The sequence below is a fragment of the Cavenderia fasciculata genome (assembly GCF_000203815.1).
Source record: "Cavenderia fasciculata unplaced genomic scaffold Scf_Dfasci-G-o-80e12.f1-5, whole genome shotgun sequence".
Taxonomy (NCBI): Eukaryota; Evosea; class Eumycetozoa; order Acytosteliales; family Cavenderiaceae; genus Cavenderia; species Cavenderia fasciculata.
This window is the reverse complement of record NW_004457735.1, coordinates 1,336,953-1,364,375: the sequence shown is the minus strand read 5'-3', so window position 1 is coordinate 1,364,375 and position 27,423 is coordinate 1,336,953. Positions and strand designations below refer to the sequence as shown.

The window sequence follows — 27,423 nt, the reverse complement described above, 5'->3', positions numbered from 1 at the left end:
ATTGTTGTTGATTGAAATAATTTATATAAATTTTATTTTATGGTTCAATTTAATAAATAAGCCTTCTGGATTGTTGTTATTGTTGGTTGGATTCATTTGATTCATCATCTTTTTTTGTTGTAGTTGTTGGTGATGTTGTGTTGTTACCTATTGATTTGACAAGTGCAATTGCATTTGCTTCGTTTGAATCATTTGATGATTGGTTGTCTCTGCTGCTGGTTTGTTCACCTCCTCCTGCTCCTGCACCTCCTCTCTTTTTTTCACCACTTTTAGAGGTGCTTGGGAATACCTCAATGTATCTTGGACCCAAGTGTTGATTGTTTCTAGAGAGTGCTTGATGATAGTCATCAGAGTTTGTAAACGTTACATATGCTATTCCCATTGGTCTATCCCTTTGATATACAATTTTGATTCCTCCCTGCACAATGTCCAACCCATTAAAGAATGTAGATATATCACTCTCGGTGGTTGTGAATGGCAAACCTCTCAATTTAACTGTATCGGCCTTGTGTTGTGGACCTCCTCCAATGTTGGCAACGACACCCCCACCACCACCATTTGATGGTTGTTGTTGTTTGCTGTTTTGATAAGGTTTACTTCCATATGGCTTTGTTTTTTTGATGGTTGATCCACTACTACTACCTCCACTGTGATGGTGACCTCCGTGATGATGACTATTGTGACTATTGTGATTATTTCCTCCCATGTTATTGTTTTGGTGATATCCTCCACCTCCGTGATTATTATTATCCATATATGGATGGTAATTATTATTATTACTATTGTTTTGATTAAAATAATCCCCTCCTCCCATCATATTATTATTATTATTGTTATTGTTATTATGATGACTCATTTGATTATTATTATTATTATAATGGTTATCACGTTGAGAATGATTATTATATTGTTGTTGATGATGTTGTTGTTGTTGTTGACCATGATAACTTGAATTGTGATGATGATTATTATTATTTTGATGATTATTATTATTTATATTTTGATGATCAGAATGGAAATGAATGAATCTATCACAAGTAAAGAATTCAATGTAACGAGACATCATTGTTTTGTTTTGGAGGTTTGAAAGGGCAGCTTGAGCAATATCAGAGGTTTGGAACTCTACATATGCCTCTCCACTGAATCTACCTTCATCATTCATCGTCATGAGAATGTTGTTGCTTTTGATGGGATAGCCATTCAAAAACTTTCTAATGTCCATGGTAGAGATGGAGAATGGTAGTCCTCTCAACTTTAATACCTTTCCATTAGAAGTGGTAGTATTTGAAGAGCCACCAGAGGCAGAGCCAGAGTTTTGACCCGACGATGATTGCAGTTGCAACTGTGAAGGGGATGGTGGAGGTGGTGGAGGTGGGTGCTTGCGTCGAGAAATAACCTCAATGTATCTGGTTCCCATCATTTGCTTGTGACGATCAAGCGACAGGTTTGCATCCTCCTCGGTGGCAAACTCAACACTAGCATCTCCGGTTTGCTTGCCATTGGAATTGTAAAAGATGTCAATGAAAGAAACGTCTAGCGGCTGGAAGAATTCACGCACTGCATCTTCGCTAACTCCCCATGGCAACCCTCTTAACAATACCGATGCATTAATATTATTTGGATGATGTGTTGGTGATGACATTTGATTATTATTATTATTATTATTATTATTGTTATTATTGTATTGATTATTATGAAGATGATTGTTATTGTTATTATTATTATTGTTTCCTCCTCCTAATTGATAATTATTATTTCCACCATTATTGTAAACCCCAATATTTCCATAACCATAGGTTGGTACTTGTTGTTGATGTTGTTGATGTTGTTGTTGTTGTTGTTGATAAGTGTTGAAATTGTGTCCACCCATACCACCCATGGTCATATGACCCATAACACCCATGTTGTTGTTGTTGTTGACACCACCGCTCATTCCCAAGTTGTTGTTGTTCCCGGCTGCTGATAACCCAGAGGTGGAACCACCTCCAAAATCATTCCCCAACCCAAATGAACGAATCGAGCCCATAGTACCGCTACTACCACTGCTGCCGTTGCTAGAGGTAGGACCAAACATTGCCCCCATTCCCATACCCCCCATCATATTGCCTCCAGCCGCGGCTGTAGTGGCCGATGCCGAAGACCCAAACATCTGAGAGTAATCGCCCATGGAAAAGGTATTAGGAGGAATATGATACTGGCCTTGCATCCCTGCTGCGGTTGCTGATGCTACTGGTACACCATTATTACTCGTCGAAAAACTATCGACCGGTGTAAAATAATGTCCTTGTTTTAATAGTCTCAACACAATCTGTGATGCCAATGGTAATTCTTGTTCCATTGTTGTATTAATATCCAATGCTACAAATAATTAAATAATAATAAAATGAAATGATTTAGATATCAAAAAAGGATAGTTGTTGTTGTTGTTGTTGTTGTTGAACTATTTATAATCTTACATTTACCAAAACTTTCAAGTGATCCATTGATACCATAGTAAAGACCGAGATCCTCACATAAATTGATATAATTATAAAAGTATCTTAATGGTTTAATCCCTTTCATTAATGCTTCATTTCTAATTCATCAAAAAATATTGTTAATAAGGGTTTCGGTTATTTCTTTTTCTTCTTCTTCTTTGTTGTTTTTCGACTTACATCAAAGTAACCATATAATTAGGTCTAACAGATACAATACAAAATGATTTTTGATTCATAATAAATGTAGAAAACACATAGTTGTTAAACTTGATATATATATAGGAGAGAGAAGAGATTAGTCAATCAATCTAATGGATTCAATGCAGATCAGTTGATGCATAATATGATCTTATTATTATTTTACTACTTACAACATTTAAAGTATTTGATAATGAGTTTCTATCATGAATACCATGATGTGAACTATTTGAATTATCATCATAGACAAATAGATTTCTCTTTTCAATTGCAAATTGTTTATCTACATCTATAACAATCCATTCAAGCTCGCTCACTTGATCATCCAAATCAAAGTTTAATGATAACATTATATAGTAGTTATAATTTATTCCTCCATTATTGTTGTTGGTATTATTACTACTATTGTTCCCATTGTTATTGTTATTATTGTTATTGTTGTTATACAATGCACCTGAATTAGACGTTGAAGGTGAATATCTGCTATTACCACCACCAATCATCTCTTCTTGTTCTTTTAATCGTTATAGATTATTGTGAAGTTGAAATATCTCTATGCTTGCTCTCAGTGTCTCTGACTTGTTGTTGAAACTAAACTAAAATAGACAAACATTTGGTTTCATGTGCATTCATTGAACAAAAGTCTATCAAAAAAATAAAAAAAAAAATAAAAAAAAAATCAACTCAAAAAACTGATGTATGTACTCTATAATAATTATAGGTATCTTGAATATCATATATATCATATATTTTAGAGGTGAGATTTAGGTGTATATGTTGTGTACACGATGATGGTATTTGGGGGAGGTAGTTTATTCTATGATATTGGGGGGAACTAAGAATAGTGGATCTTAGGTTTACAAAAAAATTGGTTATATGGTTGGTTGGCTGGCTGGCTTGTTGGATCTGGTTGGTATGTTTGTTGTATATTGATTATTATTATTATTTTTAATGATTATTATTATTTAATTATTACTATTATTTATTCTGCACAGAGATCGGGTGATTTGATTTATGTATTGGATTATTATTATTATTTATATACTATATTAACATGTTGTTGGTTGGAAAATATTTTGATTATTATTTACGATGGGGAGGGTTTGGTTTAGTTTGATTGGTTGATTGGGGAGTAGGGGAGGGTATCTAGAATGACATATTCTTTAAATTTATGGATTGATTGGCTATTTCTTGTTCTTCTTTTTTGATTATTTTTAGTGATGATTTTGCCAATAAATTTAATAAATAAATAAAATTAAGACATGTAACTAAAATCACTTTCACGCAATTGCTTTGAAAGATAATCTTCGTTGTATCTAGTGAAACATTGGAATTGTTCGTGCATCTTATCTTGTAAAATGGTTTCATATTCTTGTCTGAGCTTTGCCTCGTGTTCTTCCAATGCCTTTTTGATCAATACTCTAACCTCTTCCAATGAAAATATTTTCTTGTCGCCGCCAGACGACGATGATGATGAGGATGATTCACCACCCAGACTAAAACTATTATTCTTTTGTTGTTGTTGTTGTTGTTGTTGTGGAACAAAACTACTATCCATCTTTAACAAATGATCATTTTGACCTCCATTGAATTTAAACATATCGTTGCTATCTTTCTTTTCCTTCTTTTCCATCTCTTTTGACAAGAGGTTGGTTACGACAGAGTTGATTGGACTCTCTGCCTTGTTAAAATAATCATAGTCTTTACGAGCAAATGTTTGTGTTTGTTGTCTAACTCTTTTAATTCTATGGGCATCATTATTATTACTATTGATATTTTGTTGTTGTTGTTGTTGATTGTTTAGTGATGAAAATATCATAGAGCGATTAAATTGCTCTTGTTGATGTTGTTGGTATTGTTGTTGTTGGTGTTGATGTTGTTGTTCTAATTGTTGTTGTTGTAATTGTTGTTGAGAGAAATCAAATGGAGTACATGGAGGTGTGATGGGCGAAGTATCCATTGACATGGTATCATGTCCTCTCTTATTATTGGTCATTAACTTTAACATTATTTAATTTATATATATGAATTTAAAAAAGGTTGTATGTATGTATGTATGTATTGTTGTTTGATTTATATATGTTTGTTGTTTGTTGGGGGTGTGATTTATTTAGTTGTTATTACAACAGTTTGTTTCTATATATTATATATACTATATGATTAACTGTATATTAATGTTTTGAGGTAATTATATAAATATAATGCTATATGTATGTGTATGTATGTGTATATTGATATCTAGTTTCTTTCTCTCTCTATGTTATTCTTTTCGAAATTTAATAGTTGTAGAAAAAAATTATTAATTAATAAAAGTTTGGGTCAACGAGTGTGTTTATAAAGCACGTTGAAAAAAAAAAAAAAACAAAACAAATATTTGTTTTTGGGGTCAGAGCGACCAAAGCACACTCTGATTTTTTATTTGTTTGTGTTAAGTTGATTTTTGGAAAACCGTCGAAGAGGTAATATCAAGTAATCGTTTGAATTGGTGAACCTTAATGGATAGAGATAGAGAAGAGATTAGTCTAACGGCACTTGATCAATCACAACGTCGTAACATCATATATAGATATTTATATGTATATATGTACATACCTGTTTATAATATTTTGAAATGGCAGTTGTATTCAAAAACTGATCAACCAAGTCATCGTTGATGATAAAGTAATCTGGAATCTCCATTATAATGACCTTGTTGTTATTGTTGTCAGTAGTAGTCGTTTGACGATCGTTTGGCTTTTGGAATTTGGATAGTTTTGGTGGCGTAAGATTGTATCTCGTGGTAAGATATTTACGTGGGTCTGCATAAAAGATATCCTTTTCAGTTTGGTATAATACTGATTGTGTTTGGGTTTGTGTCTGTGTCTGGTGATCGTCGTGTAGTTGATGGATAGGTGGTGGACATTCCAACATCTTTAGATTCACTCTTGGATTGTGGACATAGCTTTGGAAGGGTGTGGCATGACAGGACATGAGGAGATGTACCGATACATTGGCATTTCCATTGGCTGGATACAATGGAGAAATGTCACTATTGATATAATGCATAATATCGATTGGACTACGTTGATGAAACGTTGTAAAGAATACAATCATTGGAATATTTAATAATAATAATATTCCAATTAATGTAATATAAATTGGTTTAGTTGTAGGTGTTGATTGAGACGCAGAAGTAGATGGATGATCATCTTTAGTTGACTTTGATTCCTTTTTAGTTGATTGTGTTATATTTAGTAGAGATGAAATAAAATGACCAGCGTAAATCATAACAATTGGTAAGATTGGCATGATGAATCTAAATTCTTTGTGTGCAAGTAAACTGTAAAAGAAAATGGTAAACCATGCTACATTGGCAAGATGTAGTCTTTGTGTATCACCCTTTTTGTATAATTGATAATATGATAGAATAAATATTGGTAGCGTCGTATATGCTATTGTTGGGAATCTAAAATTAATTAAATAAATAAATCAATTAATTAATACCTTCATCTTTTAGTTTCTCTCTCTTTCTCTCTTCTTACCCTTGAGTAAAGAACCAATGGAATGGATGAGTTCCATAAAATGAGGAAATATTCTTTACAACGTTAAAATATAAAAAGTTGTATGCAACGATGGTTATTTGGCCATAGTAGATGTAATCAATGGCAATAGAGATACCAAATGCCAGTGCAAAGGGTATAAAGCAGTCTACAATGATAAATTTAAACAATGATTTGACTGATCTAACATTTTTGACAATGTATAATGGAACAAGATACAACCACATGATACAAGTTGTTGGACGAATAACAAATGCAAATGTAGTTAAAACTACCGATATTTGAATATTATTCCATATCTTGTAATTCTTTTCACTTGGTCTAAAATAGTAATAATAATAATAGTTGGTTAAGATGTGTTTGTATATCGTGTATGTTATGTTTATGTAAACATACTGTTGTTTCAAAGGTAATGGGAAATAATATAAAGAAATAACAAATAATATAGTTTCAATTGAATTTGAATAGGTTCTAACTATACAAACAAACATATACCATGATATTAATTGACATGTTAACTATATAGTTTAGAAGATTTAATACATTTAAATATTAAATTAAATTTTTAATACAATGGTATGTTGGTTGATTGATTGATTACTTACAGCCCATTTAGCAGTATCCTTTCCAAACAATGATTTAGATAAAAGGTAAAGATAAAAGTCACCAATTGCAGCTGCAACACCTTGTAATAACTTTGGTGCCATAATCTAAAAGAAGAGAAAGAAAGAGAATGAGTATCCAAAACAACATATATATATATATATGTATTGTATCATTCATTCATTAACATACAACAAGCCATGTAGAATCAATGTTTAGATATTTTAATAGATGAAAGAGTGCAGAGAACATCATTGGATGTAGATAACTTCTAATCATTTCCTTCCATTCCCATGTAAGATAACCGTATCCAAAGACAGAGTAATGTGCAACTTCTAGACTCTGCCAATACTCGTCTGGATCAAAGAATGTATTTACAAGCAATGCATCTATACATCTGTACACTATCAACACTAGTAATAGTGTTTTCTTGTGACTATCTATATCTATTCTATTAATGTATTGAATGATTGATCGTATCATCGTAATCCTTCTTTAATATTATAATTCTTAATTAATTGTATAATACACATATAAATTGAGAAATGAACATCAACAATTTGAAAATTATTAGCTTCCCTCTCTTTTTTTTTAGTTTAGTATTATATATTTGTATTTATTTGTTTTGATTAAAAGATAGATAGAAAAAGAGAATAGACACAATACAATATGGATATGGATGAAGAATACTTAAGAAAACAAACAAAAGAACAGAGAATACATGATAGTTTACCATGGGTTGAAAAGTATAGACCAAAGAGTTTAAAAGAGTTAATCTCTCATGAAGATATTATAGATACGAGTATGTCATGATGATTGAGGTTTATGAACTATGTTGATGTTACATATGTTATGTCTCAATACACCTACATCAAATACTGTATCAACTAACAAACATGCAATCTAAATATTATTTAGTTACAAAACTAATCGATAAGAATTCATTACCTCATTTATTGTTCTATGGACCACCAGGCACTGGTAAGACATCGACCATTCAAGCAGTAGCTAGAAAATTATATGGAGATAACTATTCAAGAATGGTATTGGAATTGAATGCATCCGATGATCGTGGTATCGATGTAGTTCGTGAACAAATCAAATCATTTGCTGGTTCAATGGGTATATTCAAGTATGATTGATGATTATGATAATAATGATACTCGATGATATCTAACCCTAACTAACTACTTTGCTATTTGCTTTACTTTGCAGTACCAATCAATTTAAATTAATTATATTGGATGAAGCAGATTCAATGACCAATGCAGCTCAAACTGCGCTCAGAAGAGTCATTGAAACCTACACCAAAACAACTAGATTCTGTATGATTTGTAATTATGTTGGTAAATTGATTCCTGCTCTTCAATCTAGATGTACTAGATTTAGATTTGGTAGATTGGGTAAACCACAATCAATCAAGAGAATTAAAGAAATCGTTGAACAAGAAAAGTATGATATAATTATGACAGACAAACTCCCAATTAATATATTCCAAACTCATACTGACTGCCCGCCCATCCATTCCAATGTTATGTTTAGAATGAATATTTCAGATGAAGCAATTACATCGATCGAATTACTTGCAGAAGGTGATATGAGAAAGAGTTTAAATCTTTTACAATCAGTTTCCATGTCTAGTGATGATGGTGTACAAATAACAGATGCCGATATCTACAGATGTGCGGGTGTACCATCTAAAAGAGAAACTGTTCAAATTCTACAATGGTGTATTGGTGAAGATTTTGATGAAGCTTATAAAAGTATTTATGAAAACAATAATTATTATTATTATTATTATTATTATTTCATAGGATAGAATAGGATAGAATAAGATTATTAATTTTTATTATTATTTATTTAGATTTATCAAATATGAAAAAAGAAAAAGGATTTTCACTAGTTGATATTATTAAAGATGTTAGTGTATTGATTCATAAAGCAAGGAATATGGATGAAAGAGCTATTACATCGATATCTAAAGAGTTGGCAGAGATTGAGTATAATCTGTCATTTGGTGCATCTGAAAAATTACAACTTGGTTATTTTGTTGGTGCTTTCCAATCAGCCAGGTAATCAAACAAATATATATAATTACTACGACCACCATACCATTACTTATCTAAAATAATAATAATAATAATAATAATAATAATAAAAAGAGATAATAATAATATATTATCTTTTCCATCAATTGATCATTGGTTCTTTTATTTGATTTATTTTTAAAAAATATATTAAATACATATAAATACACACAAAAATAATAACAAAACTATACATATATTCTTTCTCTCTCTATCTCTTTATCCTTTCTTTTTTTTTTTTAGACCTTCCAATCTTCATTATCATCATCTGAACCTTCACTATCAGATACTTGTTTTTTTCCTTTCTTTTTGGTTGCAGCAATACTGGAACGACGACGAGAAAGTGCCAAGAAGAGATCAGACATTACATCACCTCCACCCTTTTTTGGAGGAGGTTTGTCATCTTCATCTTGATCTTCATCATCGTCACCACCACCCTTGACCTCTACCTTTTTGAGTCTGTTTTTGTGACCTTTTCTAATATCGGCTAAAAGATTTCCAATGGGTGATCCATTTGAAGTTTGCTCGTCATTGTCATCGTCGTCATCATCGTCACCACCATGAACAAGTGTGGCTGGTATAGATGTTGGTATATTGGGTTGTATTGGTGTGGTAGTATGATTGGTGTAAATAGGTGGCTGTTGGTTTGTGGTAACAGGTTGTTGAGGTGCCATCATACCCATTCCCATATTACTCTGTTGTTGTGATTGTTGTGCAATCTGTTGTGTTGGTTGTTGTGGTTGTTGTACTGCAACAGATTGTGTTGCTGCAACTGGTTCAGTATAATTATCAGCACTTGGTTGTTGACCATCAAAAATAGGGAGAGCTGCACTAACTTGATTGGAGGGGGCAATAGTTGATAAATTGTCAACTACCCAACCAATATTCTCAGCTACACCTCTTAGAGGAAGTGCACTTGGGAAATCATATGTAGGAAGTTCAGCGGGATTAATAACCGTCTTGTAATTAACATTGGTACCTTCCATAGCAGGCAAAACGTCTCCCTTCTCGACAGTGACTGGAGCAGCTTGCAACTTTTTCTTTTTAGAGTCGGTACGCACTTGTGGCACAGCATCAGATTGCACACCTTGTAGATTATCCAATGTATTGGTGTATTTCTTGTACGGGTTCTCTTGTGTATTAAACAACAATAGATTAGAGACACTTGGAATGTGTCCTGGCAAATGTCCCAATCCTTCAGTCGCCAAAATCTCTCTTCCAGCCGAATCAATACTCTTTTCAATAAATACCAAATCATTTACCTCTAAATAATTATCATCATTTCTTTTCTACAAAAAGGTAAAAGGTAATAAATAATTTATATAAGTAAGTTAAAAAAGAAATATCATATGTATATATATATATATATATATTTGATAGTTACAAATGGAATGCCATGTAAATGATAATGTGATGGTTTAAATGGTGCTTTTGATTTATCAGCATGTAATGGAGAGTAATCGGGCCATTTCTTTTCAGTTGGGTATCTGGCAGAGCTGAATACAGTGATTGCACTCTTACTACCAACCACTTGATTGACACGGTATTGTACGTTGTTTAGACGACCCGTTACACTCTCCATTCTACCTCTTTCTCTTTGTATTCTACTGTTGATGGTTGTATAGACATCGTTAAACACCTTGTCTAATTTATCTAATGCATCTACAATTTGTGCAATCGATTCTGGTTCTCTTAATCCATTACAAACTACTGGTACTTGGTAGATTTGTGCTGACATTCTCCTACCTCTATATCTATATTAATATCTCTTTTCTTTCTTTCTTTAAACTACAACTAAAACTTTTAATTAAATTTTGATGGTTTGTATCCGACCTCAAAATTCAATCAAACATCAAGCTCATCAAAAAATCTTTATTTTTCAAAAATTTTCCTGTTCCCATGGACAGTAGTACTTTGGATTATTCGTTAAAAATACATGTATTTGATTTATTATTTATTATTTATTATTATTGATTATTATTTCCATCTTTCTATCTATCTCTCGGGTTTGTTTGATTGGTTTGTTTTTCTTTGTTTTGTTGTTGTTTTTTTGTTAATTATCATCTTTATCTAAAGTTTTTTGTAATTCTTTAATTCTTTGAACAATATCAATGACCATATCAATTTGATTGATGACCATTTGAGAAGCTTGTTGAATGTCCTGATTACTCATTTTATCGACACCGAGTTTACTAATTTGTTTGAGAGCTTTTCTGAGGGATTCTTGGTCTCCGTTGGCACTGTCACGGTATTGTGTCTTGAGATTCTCGAGGGTGGAGACAAGAGGATCGAGTACTTGGTCTCTGATGCCAATGATCTTTGATCTAGCCCATACACCTGTCTTTTGATCCTTTTGGTCACGGATCAATAGGTAACGGTAGAGATTGAGTGCATTCATGAGTGCATCCATACGTTCGAGTATGGCAGTACCGTTGGAGCAAGTAGAGAGGTTGAGTGGGATAGAGAGGATGTCCAACACCTTGGGCGACAAAAAGTATGCCTTGTCATCATCGGTAATGTGGCTACTGCTTTGACTGGCATTGTTGGTGATGGAATTGGTCGTGTTGCCACCCCAAGCATTATCAATCTGTGATTTGAGCAAGTGAACGAGTAACCCTGTAAACGAAGGGAATGCACAGGTTTGTATCAAGTGCGACATCAAGTTGAATCGAGTTGGTGCATCCAACACATTGACAAACTGCGACAATGTTTGGAATGCAAACGATCGCATCTTTTCAACTGGACAACGTACCATAAATGCAATCGTGCATTGAACTAGTTGTAAAAAGTGAAATGCTGGTTCAACCATCACTGGTGATTCATCTACCATCCATGTTGCAAATGATGATGATGATGACTCCTTACTTGCATTACTCGACACAAGATAATCTAATGGTACAGAGATGGAAGATGGTTTGATACGCTTTTGAAGGAAAGAAATGATTTGAATTGCCTTGAATCCAGATTTGTAGTTGGTGGATTCTTGTAAAAGTGAAGTGAGGTAGGGAAGGTTGGACAAGAGCATACTCATGGGTGAAAGAGGTGATGGGAGACGTGAGTGTTGTGGTTGTTGTTGTTGTGGAGTAGTGTCACCGCCAGCAGTACTACCAGTTAAAAAGGTTGTAGATACAGTTGATGGACGGAGAAGAAGACTGTAAAAGTAATATCCAATACCACTGTATGGTAGATCTAAATCATAAATCACTTCGTATGATGTTGTTTCTTCGTCATCATCATCTTCATCGTCATCTTCGTCGACTGCACTAGTCTTTTGTGCAGGTTGTGATTTTTTAATGACCGTCGTCGAAGAGTCATCTTCCTCTTCACCTTCAGATACCAAATCATCATCTTCCAAACCTTGTTCGAGAAACATATCTTCCAATTCAATGTCTCTTTGTTTAGCACGTAATCTAGGGTCGGTTGTCAAGACATAGTTCCATGACACACCCAATCCCATCAACATCTCGCCAATAACATTGATGAGAGATACACCCTTATAGTTTAAGGGTTGTGGTGTATTCATAACTGAACTTTGTGCCATAATTTGGAATATAGCATTCAAGAATAAATGTTGTTGTTTAATTACATCGGTCATTTTATCATTACTATTATTATTTTCAATTGGAACCTAAATAAATAAAAAGAAACAATTAATTAAACATTTTCAATAATATTATATTATATTTTAGTTTCTACATACTTGAATATTAAGATCAGAAATAAAGGTTGAAATAAAATCTATAATACAAGCTAGTGGATATTCCCATCTAGTATCAAATTCGGTGTTTTTCTGTTGTAGTTGTTCTTCTTCCCCTTGTCCAATGATCTTTACTGATCTATCGTCTTCTTCTTCTTCTTCATCATCATCATCATCGTCTTCATCTTTGTCATCATCTTCATCTTCATCATCTTCTTCGTCTACTACTGCTTTCTTTTTTTCTTTTGCATGTTGTAATTTTTGTTGTTGTTCAACAATGACATCATTGTTTAAAGTTGATAAGATGTTTGGTAAGAGTGATTCGAGGAAACTGAATCTCTTCTCCTTGTCAATTCTCTTTAATGCCTCTTTAACCAAACCAATCAATATCAATCTTGTACAAAATGATATATTAAAGAATGAAGATGATTCCATCTCTTGTAAGATCAATAAGAATTCTCTTGGACTTGCATTTAATGATATCCAATTTAATATCTACATAACAAAACAATTGAAGATTAATTAGTAACATGTATATATCTCTCTTTATTTATTTATTTATCTATATCTATATTTACCTTTAAAATTGATTGACAAATCTTACTATTAGTAATTTCAAGTTGCCAATTAACATAGGATAATGCAGAGTTTGGCAATGATGAATCGAGAGCTCTGATGAGTTCATTGACAAACTCCCATAGAATATCATCATATGATTTTCTGATGGTTCCCTTTTCATCAGACAATAATTCATAGATGGTATTATAGAAATCTTCTGCATTGTTGTTGTTGCTACTATCTTTGTCGTCTGCTGTTGATATTATCTCTTCTTCATCTTGACCTTTATCATGTACTGATGATGATGCAATCAATTGATTCAATCTCTCCTTTGATACATCATCCAAAAGTGGTGATATTAATCTAAATATCTCTGTTGACATTGTATGTATAATATATATATAGAGATATAGAGATAGAATGAAGGACTAAACTATACCTTTTTCTAAAAATATTTGTTGGTCGATCTTCACAAAAAAAAAAGAAAATCATTGGGAACAATCTGTTTCAAAGAACAACGATAAATATAGTTTAATATTATTTATATATATTAAATAACAACAAATATTAATAGAATGAAAATGGGGGTGAAAGGTTACAATAAAGATAAATTATTACATGTTTAATCATTTGGGATCGATTTCGAGTGTTGTTTTCAAAGATATTGTTTAATTCCATCCATTATAATAGTTTATTGGTTTTGCAATCATTTCAAACAGCATAGTCTGACTTTCTCCCATATGCTATAGGATTCGAAGGTTTTGGATTGGCTGCAGCTCTTGCTTGGTATAGATCGAATATGAAAAATACTAAACATAGAAGCATTGCGAAATAATCCAGTAAGAAACCGTACATTCTTCTTTGGATCCCTTTCGATTGTATCTTGATCTCTTTTGCGAGGAGCGCCAGGCAAATAAGTGCTGCAACAATGAGAATTGATAAAAGCACATGAGATTCTCCAGATAAAATAATCCAACAGACATGAATCAAAATAGAGAATCCAAGCACCACAGAAGAGACCTCTGTTAATTTTGGAGGCAAGGACGATGAGTACTCTGTTCTGAATGGGGGCTGCAGAGATGGAGCTTCCACATCAAATGTGGATAATTCTGTTGTTGCAAGCTTATTGTGAGAGGGTATGCTTTTGATCTCTAGGTATCTTGCTTTGTTGGAAAGTGTTGAGGTATCCAATAAGAATTCTTTTGTACCACCCCAGGAACTCTTACAAACCAAATAAAAATTACTCCCTTGGGTGGCATAACCTGTAACACTCAAACTATGGCCCAAGTCTGGATTGCCAGGACCAGCAGAGCCTGCATTGGATAATAAATCGCTCCATATGATTTTTGACCTTTTTTTAAAACTTTGACCTCCAATATAACTCCACTGGCTCTTTCTCAAGGTCATCTTTAGAAGAATGCCAGTTGGGCCGTCATTTTCTTTTCGATATGAAGCATCAATTGAGTTTTGTACCTATTATTAATAATTAATTAATTATAATTAAATATAACTAAATATAAAACTAGCAATGGTTTTAATGAATTAAAGTACCTACATCAGCAGCTGATTGGAGGTATTCTGTGGTAACTCCATATTCCTCGGCCTTAGTTTCCAAAACTCCAAAAGAATTTTGTGGTTCAGTAGAACCCATTTCTAATAGCAGTCGCTGTACAATATCTTCATAGTCCATTTTATTGGTTTGTGCTGCTCTGATGCATGATGCTATAGCATGAGCCCAACAAGCTTGGGTCGATCCTTGGTTGTGTATTGTGGTTGATGTTCTGTTTCTCGTAATGTTTAATCTTTCTGTCATTATGTTATAAGAACATCAAATAAAAACAACTGCTGTTTTTTTTGTACATTGTTTAATATATTTTATAGTAGTTGAGCCAACAACAAGCAAAGAACAGATATGAATATAAACACATGTGGATCAAGTGCTGTTCATTGTTAAAAAATTAAATCATTTCGATAACATTTTTATTTTTGGCTTGCCTCATCCTCCTTCAAGAGTTGGGGCAATGTATAAATAAAACAAGAGATATGATGATAATCAAATACAGATACTTCTGAAAGATAACTTTATACGTTGGGTGGCATACAATGCATTGTATTATCAATCACTGAGTGATGAAATCATTCATTGTGTGTTTGCGCATTTCATGAAGATCATCATGTGATTTAAACATACTTTTATCTGATCTCTCTCAACCCTATTAAATTAAAGAAAAGAAATAAATCTATCGATTTGAGTACTAAGAGAATAAAGAATACAAGACTGCTACAATGATGGTTTGATTATTAAATTTGAAAAGATAGATAGATCTTTTCAATTAGATTCTAGCTGCTGATCGTTTAATGTGACGATAAACAGCAGCTAGCTTGGAAGGATGGTTTGAATTTTTATTCATAAATATACATAGTTGTTGTTTGTTTGTTGTTTGTTGTTTGTTGTTTGTTATATATATAAGATAATATTATTTAAATATACAATTACATTATTATCATTATTTACTATTATTACTAATTATTATTATTAAGTTATTAATTATTAAAATTGTTTTATCGGTTTGTTTAAAAGGTTGTTTCTTGATGGGTTTACTATTTACAATTTGTTGTTGTTATTATTATTATTTGATTGATTATTATTATGATTACTACTTGTTGGATTTGATGATTGATTTACATTGTTTTACAAAAAGAAGTATTTTTAACAGAGTGAATGGTCTTTGATTTGATCTTGTTTAGTTTTTGGACGTTGCTAGAGATGATATTCTTGATTTTACTCTTCTTGTCACTACTGTCCTTGTCCTTGGAATCCTTGATACCACGTTCACGACGACGCATCTCTCTGACCAATTCATAAAATGCTTCTTCGATGTTGAGACGAGTACGAGCCGATGTTTCCATAAACAACATACCAAGACACTTGGCCAAATCACGACCTTCTTCGGTACTGACTTCACGAAGATGTTCGAGATCACACTTGTTACCTACAAGCATGATTGGAACGGATTCGCGGTCAAGGACACGATTGATTTGCTCTTTGAATAGGGTGACTTGATCAAAACTACTACGACTGGTGATGGAATAGACAATGATAAAACCTTCACAACTACGAATCCATTGATCACGCATGGCTGTCAATTCTTCTTGTCCTGCAGTATCCAAAATATCCAATATACAGGCTTCTTCGTCAATGACAACTTGCTTGCGATAACTATCTTCGATGGTTGGATCATAGTACTCTACAAAGTGATTCGAGCACAATTGGATGGTAATAGAGGTCTTGCCACCACCACCATCACCCAATACCGATATTTTCAATGTATTACTACGTTGAGCTCCATTGCTGCTATTAGTTCCGTTATTATTATTATTTGATTTGTTTGAATTGCTCATTTTTCTATTTTAAATTGATTATTAATTATTAATTATTAATTATTATTATTGTTGTTGGTAATTTCTATAAAGGGAATATATATATATTGTCTAATTTAAATGAATTAATTAGTGATCAGGAAACAGGAGGAGAAGAAAGAAACAAAATTATTGAAAAAAAAAAAAAGTCAGTATGGTTGATTTGATGGTGCTTTTGTGGATGATCGATTGATTAATTTGTATGTATGTATATGATGATGTTTAAAATATATGTATATATATGTATATATGTATGTATGTATGTATGGGTGGATGGTATTGGTGTATATTGTGTAAAAAAAAAAATAATTACTTTATATATGATTTGTTGTTGGGTTTTTTTTGTTTTGGGTATCTTGTACGATGGGTTTGGTTTAATTAATTAGACAGAGGGAATAAGATTTTTGTGGTTGGTTGGTTAGTTGATTGATTGTGTGTGTGTGTTTGTATAGGTGTGTGGTTATTATTTGTTGGTTGTTTGTCTTGATGTTAAACGAGAGAATGATTGATGTTTATTGGGTTGATCCGTCACCCCTTTTATAGATGTCACATAAAACATCTCACATTATATAAAATTGGCCGACAAAAATCTTCAGCTAGTTTTTTTATCTGAAATTGTCACACTGAAAAGAGCATAGTCAAAAATAGTGTGTGGATGAAAAAAAAAGGAAGAACAGAGAGAGAATGGTTTGAGCACAGACAAACAGACAGACAGATAAACACACACTAAAAGTATACTTGTGTGTGTCATTACGAATATAAATATATATGTATAGCAGTGATTAGTAGTGTGTTAGATATATTTATATATTGGTGATTTAGCGTAAGCGTAAGGATTGATCATTTGATTATAATTATTATTGTTATTATTTCATTGCATTGTATATAACAACAAACAATGGATTGATGATAGTACTAGTGCGATAGATATGATGATGGTTGTGGCAGTAATATACAGAGAGAGAGAGAGAATGAGAGAGGAGATTTACCTTTTTGTAATAATATTGTATTAGGATTAGGTTGATGTAATTGTATTTGTTTCAATGATGTATATATTTAATTGTTTATTTATGTTTTACAATGGTGACGACTACTTAAAGGATTGTGTAGCCATGGCATTGGGCTGTTAATATTTGCCTTTGTTTGTTTGAGTAGATTCGCTCTACCCAAGAAACAAGCCGATTGATCTTACGCGGAACGGCATAACGGGCGGAATCAAAAAGGTGTACACTTCCGCCGAACAACCCCTTTATCAATAATTGGCTCTTCACACACAACGATAGAAAAAAAATGAGAGAGGTGGGGGGTGGCAATGCCATCTTAAGTTGTTGCCCCATTATAATATCTATCTTTTTGTGTTTGTTGTAAGGTAGAGAGGGGTGCGAACATAGTCGAGTTTATTTATAAATATTTTGACCTCGGAAAGGTCCTTCAATTCAATTTAATCCCCTTCTTCCATACTCTTATAGTTTCAAGAGGCGAAATTTTGAGGAACCTTTTGGTTTCAATTTGTTCCATGGTTCCATTTGTGATCACTCCATAAGGTGATTTTAAAATGTCATCTCTACAAATAACAAATGTTTCATCAAGTATAAATTAAATTTGGATTGATGTGTTGTGATGTCATCAATCGATTGATTTTACCAATACCATCCATCTATTGATTGATCAATAGATCTGATTGATGACAGACATTGTCATACTCTAAAATTAGATCAATTTTAAAATTAAACTCTTGAAGACCAAAATAGTTTACACACACTAATTATTTAATTTAAATTAATTTATTTAAAACAATGATCATTACCAACTTCATAATGTTGACGTTTGTTATCATGACAATCAGAATCAATGTCATCCTTTTTTTTGTTTAAAAGATTTAAGAAATCGATACCTTGTTGCCAATAGGGAGTTACAAAGAGGGCAGTGTCAACTTGTCTTGGAAGGTTCATTGAGAATTCCAATTCAGTCTTTTTGGTTAGGATCTTGCCAGACTTATCAAATTCTTGAATTTCTGTCAGCGTGGCAGAGATGTTATAGTAGGCAAGTGGATGTCCGGCCGGTGGAACATAGGTTCTATTATTTGTGTGTTCTCGGATCAATACAATATTCTCTTTAATCTCTGGATGGACTTCGTATTTGGTAAGAGTGTTGACACGGTTTGGTGTGATTAACAGTTTGCCCAATAGATGTGCATCCATGTATGGTTGTTTTTTAATCCATTCTGCTTTGCAACTTTCCTCGTCACCAACAAATATCTTGGGGTATGCTTTTCTCGATTGTATAGAATAACGAAGGTCAAAGTGTTCATCGTTTCTAGACTTTAGATCCGATCCAAACCATGTAAGGGTTGGGTTTTGCATGACAATCTTTTTAAAATCTTTGGATACTCTAATCTTGTACTCTGTCTTTTTCTTGAGACGGTCCAAAGTATTGAGTGTCATGTGGATAACAAGAGGGGATTTATGTGGTTTGTCACGGAGTGTCCATCCCTCACCGAGTAAAAGATCTTCCATCGATCTGACAGAATCCAAGACAAATGTAAAGAATGATGACTTTGGCTCAGAGGTTTTGTTTGATTGCTTTTCCTCGTCTTCATTTCCTCTATCGACAAAGGCAACTGATGCAGTGTCTACAATCGGTCCACTTGGTTGACCATCAGAGTCTGAAAGATCCTTCTTTTTAGATTCTTTAACCTTTTTAATGTGGTCTTGTTTGATGACTACATTACCACTTAATTCAAATTTGACCGTTTCTTTACTACCCTTTGACATACCCAATCTTGTTTCAGCAAGAGTCTTTTCACAACCACTATGAGAGACATTGATAAAGTAGATTTGACCAAATCGAATGTGAGCTTGAGTATCACCCCAATGCACAGCTGCCTCTCCAAAATAATAGAATCTTTCGAGTTGTCGGTAGATAGTGTTGGTGTATTCCATGTGAGCGTCATCCAAAATACCAATATTCTGATTTGGAACTTTGAGCATTGGGAAAGAAGGTCGTTTTCCCAAATGTTGAACATGCACACGTCTAGTACTATTGACAAATATAATCGTGTTGCCATTGGTCTCTGAACCTTCCATTAAAAGAGTAGTACCACCTCCAGTAACAATCTTTTTGGTCGATGAGAATGGAGTGGTTGATATATTGTTGGAGAGATTTGCAACCTCTTCAATGACCATTTGAATGGATTCTGGATCACCAGATATCTTCATCTGGTATCTATTGCCTTTGATGTGACGAATGTCAACGTTGGTTGCACCAGTTTTAACCTTTAAATTGTTTTCAAAGAATGACATGTCATCACCTCCCCTGAGTCGGTGTACCAACAGACGATCGAGATAAATCACTTTAGAGTTTTTGTTGTGACAGTGTTTGAAAAACTCTGTGATACTTCCACCCTTGGACGAAAGCGAGTGGAATGCAAGTTGGAAGGTTTCTTGTAAAAAGTGATAGTTGGGATAAACAGGCTCGAGTAACAGAGATGGTAAATCAACACGATCCAAAGGACATACCAACTTGTATTGAGTAGCGTTGAAATAACCAAAACTGAGCTCTTTGGTGTAGAATTTGAAAAAGTCCAATACATACTTTCCAATGACTTGTTCAATACTATTGTCTACGTCGTTACTAATTATTCTAAAGATATTGGTCCACCATTCTAATTTTGAAAAGGGGGAGTCATTCGTGTAGAAAACAGGTTCCATCTTTTGAATGATATTTTTTTTGAGGCAATACTCTATGACCATCCAAACCAATGCCCAAGTCTTTAGGTTTCTTGTTTTGATGTCGGTTACTTGATGTATCAACAGTCCAGTTTCTCTACCCCACGACACCACAGTATAAAGGAATGGATAGAGGAATGGATACTTGTCAATATAAGAACAAACATAATTTGTTTTATCAAATCCATTAGAATCGAGTGAAATGTCACAAGATATACCATTGCTTGTAAAAGTGACAATAGGAACTGCCGTCTTTTCAATGTATTCAATGTGTTCAACATCGATATCATTTGATCTAAGGACGAGTTCAACCTTTTTAAATATATCATCATTTGTTAGAGCACTGCCATGATTGGTGTACAAATAGATATCGATATCAGATTGAGTTGGAGAATGAAGGAAAAATGATGAACTTCCATAAAGCAATAGATTGGCTTCGGAAAAGTATTCTGGACAATACTTTTTCAATCCACTAATCACACTTTTCAATATTTGACATCTTGTTGCAAACGATGAAAACAGTTCACATTGATTCTTTAAAACATTTGAAATAATATCTTTTGATAATAGATTTCTATCTACTTGATATCTTTCACTATTTAAATTAATATATCTTTTTACAATCCAATAAAAACTTAATACCTAAAAATAAAAGAGATTAGTAACAATATTTTAAATAATTATTTAATATTATATTTACCTTTTCAAGTTTATCATCACCATAAGAAACAAAATACCATGCTGAAACCTTTTTATCAATTTCTTGTCTATATTTGATGACGATATCTTCATCTGAAACACCACCACCACTTTCCTTTGATTTAAATGGTAAGAGGAATAGATCTCTATAATGTACTGCTAGGACTGAGAATTGATTGTATGCATCCTCTACTATATTCTTTGAGTATGATGATCCACTCATCGAATTGTCCATATAACTACTGATAATATCCTCTTCCTTTTCAATATTATACTTTGATCTTAGGTATCTAATTTCCTTTTTGTAGTTTTTAAATTGGTGTCTTGCATCCTCTACATAGTCTTCATATCCGCTGACCAAGATTGATTCGTCGACTCTAGAGTCTGGAAGATATTGAGCTACACTAACAAGAGAACTACATTGATTGTAGATCTTACCAAGAACTTTGGTCGACTCTGAAAATTCTTTGTTGGCACCAACCGATGCTTTCATAAACATTGGATACCTTCTGCCATAATTTGTAAGCTCTAGAGCTTGTTCGGGGACGGTACCATGAATATTGGTCTTTACAAAATCAACTTCTTTGAAATGCTCTATTGCAAGTTCAATGGCTAGATCGTCGGTTGGTGACTTGTAGTCAGAGATGGCAAGATGGCTGAGTGCGATTTGTCCTAATCTTCCCTTTTGAGTATTCTCGATAAATTGTTGAATCACTGTATCTTTGTTGATTTCCTTGACAGTAGAATCAGATTTTGATGGCAAATTGCAAAAATCTTTGTGTTGTACGATAGTATTGACCATATCCGTGTCAAAACAGACAAAATAACGATCACCATCGAGATCGGAACCAGAACATTTGGAAAAGAGTGGAATGGTTCCTTTTTGAGAGAAAACAACTACATCTAGCATATGATGTAGTAGTTGATTATCAACACCCATTGCAAGTTGTACATCACCTGGATGAAGACAAGGATTCTTTACAACTGCAACATTACTTTGAATCACTATAATTTCATTATTATCTGCTGTGATTCTAACAAATACTTGGTTTTCCTCCAATGTTCCAGTTTCATCTATTACTCCAAGCTAAAAATAAATAATAAATAAAAATTAAATTAATAAATTAAATTATGAATATTAATTTTCGAGTTTACACATACAAGAGTTCTAGCATTTTTGATTGGAATAAAACAAAAATCCAAATATTTGGTTAATTGTTTTTTGTAAAGAGTATGTAATATACGACGAATGAGGGGATCGTATAATAACTCCTTCTCAGTAGGTTCAGATTGATTAAAGAAATCTATATTCTTTAATTCTGATCTAGCCATCGATGAATCTTGGAGGATGAGAGCTAATTTCTCTAAACATTCCATTACCAACATTAAGAATAATCTGTCGGGTACACCCAAACCACCAAAGAGATTGATGATTTGTCGATTGAGTGTACAATTCTTTTTAGATGCAATAGAGATGATTTCGAGTGTTCTGTTCATCTCGCTGTTGTTGGTATTGAACTTTTTCATACTATTTCGAAGATAGATTCCGTTTTCGATAGAGTGATGTACTGATACGACACCCTTGTTTCCACCAATACGGATTTGATAAGAAGATGTTCCAAGCGGGAAACTATTTTCAGCATTGATTTTGTTGGCCAAATTCTTTCCAATAAAACCAATACCTTCTGTAAATATAGCTTCATCATTCCTTACATCATCTAGGTTTTCGTTGTATTGGTTGTTGGGTATAATGATAGAAGGTGTTGTACCAGAGAATACCAGACCTAGCGAACGTAGGTATTTTCTAGGGTTGGCAATACCAGTGTTGATTGAAAGATCAACCAATTGATTTCTAATCGTGTCAATATCATTTCTATTATTTGTAAACCAACAACTAGAGCTTCTTGCTTGACTGGCACTATTACCAATATAATGGAATCTTCCAATTCCTTCAATCATTATACCTTCTAATAGAATGTTTTCGATGCTTTTAGTTTGAAACTTGGAATATTCGACCTTTTCATCAAGATTCTCTTCGACAAAATGAACGAGCAGGAAATTATCGGCACCATATCTTCTAAGAGCACGATTGAGTTGGTACATTGATGGTTTTTGGAATAGAGTTCGAGTAGGTGTGATATATACATTTTTGATCAATGCATAGTTTTCGCGAGTTGCTTGTAGACTATCCAATGGCGAATTCAAATTAACCTTTCCAATTCTATCAATTTGATAGAATCTATTGTCAAATGGAGCTGAATCAATTGCTCTCATCAAATATTCATATCTATTCTCTTTTCCTTTAACCAAATCCATATTTTCATAAAACTTTGAATCTATCAATGTTTTACCAAATTCCTTATTCCTAAAAGAGAGAAAGAGAGGTAATTAGTATATAGTATATTATATTGATGATTGTCTTTTTTTTTTCCTCTTACGATTTTAAAACATTTAATAAATAATAATGATCTTGAGATAGAGGTTTTCGTAAATCGGATAAATGATGTGATCCATCATCATCTTGATGTGTATCATCTTCCAAAATTGAACAATAATATAAAAAGGTAGATTTTAACTTTCTAGAAATCAATTTTTCAAATGGAATGGTATCAGTTGGTTGTTCCTCTTCCCAACCATAATACATGTCTTCAATGTCCAACTCTTCTATGAATTCGATTTGATATGCATAACAATCTTTAAGTGCGCCAATTTCCACATAGTCTGTTGGCAACATGTATCTGTAGGAAACTCTTGCAGGTCCATTCCAATCAACGTAGAATTGTTCGAAGAGATTCATCGGGTCAGCATCATCTATAGTCTTGGCTATGAATTTAGGTGGTCTTTTGAGGATGATATAAAATACTTTTTTAATAACATCGTACAACAAAAAGTCATCCAAATCTTCAAAGTAGATTTCATGATAGATAGTCCCAATTGTGAGCATTGGATCCTTTGTTCCGATAGTGACCTTTCTTTGGGTAGGATCAACTTTGAAACTAGAGTATGGGTACTCTTTGGAGGGAACAAAACATGTTGGCGTTGAAAAGTTGCCAACCTTGATATTGGCACGACTAAAGTAACTATCTGTCTTGTCGGATCCACTGATCGAGTGCTTTTCATGAATGTTTACTGCCGCACCCCAGAAATAGCAAGGGTTGTTTGATGCAACATCTGAAGATGGGTCTTGCTCTGATGGCGCCAATGCAACCGATTTGAATAGATCTTCAAATGATTGGGTGTTGGTTTCCATACCAACCAACAAGTATTGATTCAAGTATCTTCTCTTTTCTTTTTTCGAATACACTTCTTCAATTGATTTTGGTTCCAAACTCTTTAATCGTTCCTGTAAAAGGTCTTCATCGTAATGATAGAAAGATAAAACCAAAGAGTGGTGAGCTCTATCTAGAGAATAAGATCCATCGATAAACTTGTATTGTTTGATCGAGTTTTCATATTCCGATTTTCTTACATCCATATACTCCAAAATAATCTTGGCCATAAGAATTTCGTTTTTCTCCAATGATTTAATTTCATCTGTTTCACCTTCTTTAATCAAGTATGCAAATTTACCATCTTTACTTCTTGCCCTTCCTCTAAAATAAAAAATGAATAATAATAATAATAATAAACATTAGTATCTACCAAAAGTTAGGGGATCAACTTTTTTGATTTCTTTTTAATTTACCTTCTTTGAATCATATTTCTTAAATTTAAATCTGGATCAAAACTAATGACCATATTACATTGTTGAACATCAATACCTTCTTCAAGTACACTTGTAGCAACAAGGAATTTACAATCACCTTTTCTAAAACTCTCCATGATTCTATTTTGTTTTTCAGTAGACATACCATCTTCACCAGTATGTCCAACAAATAATTTTGATTTAATATGTAAATTTACAGGTTCCTTTTTAAGTCTAAAAATTAAATAAAATAGAAAATAAACATATAATTAAATCTATTATTATTATAATATACATTACAATTTAATTAAATCGGAACAACCTTGACGAGTTTTAACAAAAACAATTCCACGAACATCTGAAATGGTATCATTTGCAACGGATTTTTCAATAAAGTTATTGATGTAGTCTCTTAGAGCTTTGTACTTTGATGAGTAAAGTGGTGGATTTGTTCCAACAAATTGATCCAAGACTCCTTTTTGTATTTTCTTCATATAATACATGTAGGCACTAGTGTAATAACTATCTAGTTCATCCATTTGCAAATCCTCTACAATACTAGTAAGTACAGCTTGGATACCTTGTACTTGTAAAATACCAATTAAATTGAATAATTTGTAGAGCAAACCACTTGGAACACTTGTCATGCGAGGTGGGTTTTGGTCTCTGTGATAGTCATCTAATTTCTTTAACCCCTGATAGAATGATGTATAGTTTTGATCATTGTATCGTAGGTTTGGATCGGTAAATTTTAACTCGTCACACAACCGTTTGGTAGCTTCTGCCAAAACACTATCAATTTCTTTACGAGTACCAATTTCCTGTCTTGTAAATTGATACACTATACTTTCCATCTCTAATGGATTCTCCATTGGTAAAGACTTTGGTCTAAAAATAGTCGATCCAATATTTCTTTCCAAAGCATCAATATTTTTCATTATTTGACTTGTATCTTTACCACCTGTACTTGGTGATGCTGTCAATCCCAATATTCTAAATAATAAATATAAATTAATATTAAAAAATACAAAAAGATATCTTTTTTTTTTTTTTTTTAACTAAACCTTGGTTGAAATTCTCTATCAAGCTTTTTAATTTCTTCTGCCAATTTAACAAATACATGTTCACCAGTTGCATGATGGCACTCATCATAAATGACAAGATAGAAATCTTTCATCGATGCCATATTGTATCCAATCCAATTTCTAATAATGTCTGCTGTACATACGATAACATCATATTGACGATCCTCCATAATGTTACCACTCTCACCTTCTCCAGTTCTCAGATGTATCTTTAAATCTGGACAATCTTGTTTGATGGCTTTGGCCTGTTGTTCAGCCAATGGAATTTTGTTGGTCAAAAATAGAATCATTCTTTTTTGATAGGTTTCCTTTTCTTCTTGTTTCAAGTTATTTAGTTGATAAAGAATTTTCATTACCATTACTGCTATTTTAGTCTTTCCTTTACCTTTGAGAAAAAAAGATTAGTTGATTTGAATTGATTAGGTTTGATATATATATATACCTGTTGGTAAGACGACAATAGTATTTTTTGGTACTGATTGCCTTGTTGACTCCCATTGATAGTCATATGGTTTAAAGACCAGTTGTACAGTTTGACAGATTTCCTCAAAGTGTTCTTCATCCCTTGGCAATTCAGTTGGTTTGTATGGTTTGTTTGATGACTTTATCTTTGGTGCTCCAGGTAGAGTGGCTGATGAGTACTCTGGAATTAAGTTTCCTACACGTCCTTGAACCTCTTTCCATTTCTTTTGTTTAGAAAACTTGATGGCAAGATGTTCGTGTGTCAAGGCTACCTCTTCACTATCCAGTGTCAGTACGTATGGCAAATGGTCCAAAAACTGATTGACATGATTACCAATAGCCTTTTTACAACCCAAGCAATGTACCTTGTACGGTGTCTTGTTTCTATTCTTGTCTGATGGATTATCTCCAGTGTACCAAACTTTGTCTCTTTTATCTTCATTTGCAATCACTAAATGAAGTCCACCATTTATATCTAAAATTAATAAATTAATAAATAAATAAATAAATGAGTAATGTATCTACATATTATATATATATATATATATCTATATTTATATTATACAATTACAATACCTCTATAAAAGAATAATTCTTGGTGACTAAACAAAGCTTTTTTGCAACTTCTACAAAATGCAGAGTTTTGTATGTTCATCTTTGAGTTGGGTTGTGATAGATAGGTCCTAAATCAACAACCCTTAGTAGTAGTAGTCTTGCAAATTACTTTTAATTAAAAGTATTATTACTCTCTCTCCCTCAATTTATCTATTATGTATCTATTAATAATTATATTTATCTTTAATCTCTTATACAACTATTATCTCTTACTAAAGCTAAAGTTAAAGTAGTGAGTGATACTATGAGTATAATATATGTTCACAAGAATGTTATGGTATTAGTGACTGTGGTAGAGAGAGAGAGAGAGGGATAGACAATAAGAAAAGGCACTAACCAAAATTAAACCCAATAATCAGATTTAGAGTGAAATTTCATTGATCTATCACTCTTCAGATCACCACCCTCTTGGTTTGCGAGATTGGGGTATGGTTGACCAATGAAATTTGATTGTTACAAAAGAAGGTTGCTAATAAAAGAGAGAGTTACCAACCTTTGATAATCGAAGGTCGAAGGGTGATGTAAATTTAATAATGAAGGAATTCTAATTATGAAGGAAGTTCATTCATC

General features: G+C 32.9%; 9 protein-coding genes across 9 annotated transcripts; 1 reads left to right on the top strand and 8 right to left on the bottom strand.

The window, feature by feature from the left end:
• Nucleotides 1–76: 76 nt before the first annotated feature.
• On the bottom strand, nt 77–3,178 carry DFA_05363 (uncharacterized protein; the record flags this gene model as incomplete). Its single annotated transcript, XM_004361025.1, has 4 exons — nt 77–2,358; nt 2,457–2,575; nt 2,655–2,743; nt 2,849–3,178. 4 exons carry the CDS (start codon nt 3,176–3,178, stop codon nt 77–79), a joined length of 2,820 nt encoding a protein of 939 aa, XP_004361082.1.
• Nucleotides 3,179–3,930: 752 nt separating this feature from the next.
• On the bottom strand, nt 3,931–4,683 carry DFA_05362 (uncharacterized protein; the record flags this gene model as incomplete). The annotated part of the gene is made up of 1 exon (XM_004361024.1): nt 3,931–4,683. The coding sequence occupies one exon, from the start codon at nt 4,681–4,683 to the stop codon at nt 3,931–3,933; it is 753 nt and encodes a 250-aa protein (XP_004361081.1).
• A 98-nt stretch (nt 4,684–4,781) lies between these two features.
• pigB (putative transmembrane protein) lies at nt 4,782–7,096 on the bottom strand (the record flags this gene model as incomplete). Its single annotated transcript, XM_004361023.1, has 6 exons — nt 4,782–4,811; nt 5,268–6,120; nt 6,197–6,535; nt 6,611–6,732; nt 6,820–6,924; nt 7,010–7,096. 6 exons carry the CDS (start codon nt 7,094–7,096, stop codon nt 4,782–4,784), a joined length of 1,536 nt encoding a protein of 511 aa, XP_004361080.1.
• A 390-nt stretch (nt 7,097–7,486) lies between these two features.
• Nucleotides 7,487–8,893, top strand: rfc5 (replication factor C subunit; the record flags this gene model as incomplete). The annotated part of the gene is made up of 4 exons (XM_004361022.1): nt 7,487–7,619; nt 7,736–7,949; nt 8,033–8,580; nt 8,682–8,893. 4 exons carry the CDS (start codon nt 7,487–7,489, stop codon nt 8,891–8,893), a joined length of 1,107 nt encoding a protein of 368 aa, XP_004361079.1.
• Nucleotides 8,894–9,143: 250 nt separating this feature from the next.
• Nucleotides 9,144–10,642, bottom strand: DFA_05359 (uncharacterized protein; the record flags this gene model as incomplete). The annotated part of the gene is made up of 2 exons (XM_004361021.1): nt 9,144–10,193; nt 10,289–10,642. 2 exons carry the CDS (start codon nt 10,640–10,642, stop codon nt 9,144–9,146), a joined length of 1,404 nt encoding a protein of 467 aa, XP_004361078.1.
• Nucleotides 10,643–10,957: 315 nt separating this feature from the next.
• Nucleotides 10,958–13,542, bottom strand: DFA_05358 (uncharacterized protein; the record flags this gene model as incomplete). Its single annotated transcript, XM_004361020.1, has 4 exons — nt 10,958–11,491; nt 11,657–12,532; nt 12,605–13,096; nt 13,180–13,542. The coding sequence occupies 4 exons, from the start codon at nt 13,540–13,542 to the stop codon at nt 10,958–10,960; spliced, it is 2,265 nt and encodes a 754-aa protein (XP_004361077.1).
• Nucleotides 13,543–13,870: 328 nt separating this feature from the next.
• DFA_05357 (uncharacterized protein) lies at nt 13,871–14,972 on the bottom strand (the record flags this gene model as incomplete). The annotated part of the gene is made up of 2 exons (XM_004361019.1): nt 13,871–14,632; nt 14,715–14,972. The coding sequence occupies 2 exons, from the start codon at nt 14,970–14,972 to the stop codon at nt 13,871–13,873; spliced, it is 1,020 nt and encodes a 339-aa protein (XP_004361076.1).
• A 408-nt stretch (nt 14,973–15,380) lies between these two features.
• Nucleotides 15,381–16,561, bottom strand: rasZ (Ras GTPase; the record flags this gene model as incomplete). The annotated part of the gene is made up of 2 exons (XM_004361018.1): nt 15,381–15,414; nt 15,846–16,561. 2 exons carry the CDS (start codon nt 16,559–16,561, stop codon nt 15,381–15,383), a joined length of 750 nt encoding a protein of 249 aa, XP_004361075.1.
• Nucleotides 16,562–18,363: 1,802 nt separating this feature from the next.
• Nucleotides 18,364–26,893, bottom strand: rrpA (RNA-directed RNA polymerase; the record flags this gene model as incomplete). The annotated part of the gene is made up of 9 exons (XM_004361017.1): nt 18,364–20,949; nt 21,008–22,093; nt 22,168–23,371; nt 23,445–24,599; nt 24,692–24,925; nt 24,992–25,684; nt 25,756–26,161; nt 26,219–26,713; nt 26,815–26,893. The coding sequence occupies 9 exons, from the start codon at nt 26,891–26,893 to the stop codon at nt 18,364–18,366; spliced, it is 7,938 nt and encodes a 2,645-aa protein (XP_004361074.1).
• Between the last annotated feature and the right edge of the window lie 530 nt (nt 26,894–27,423).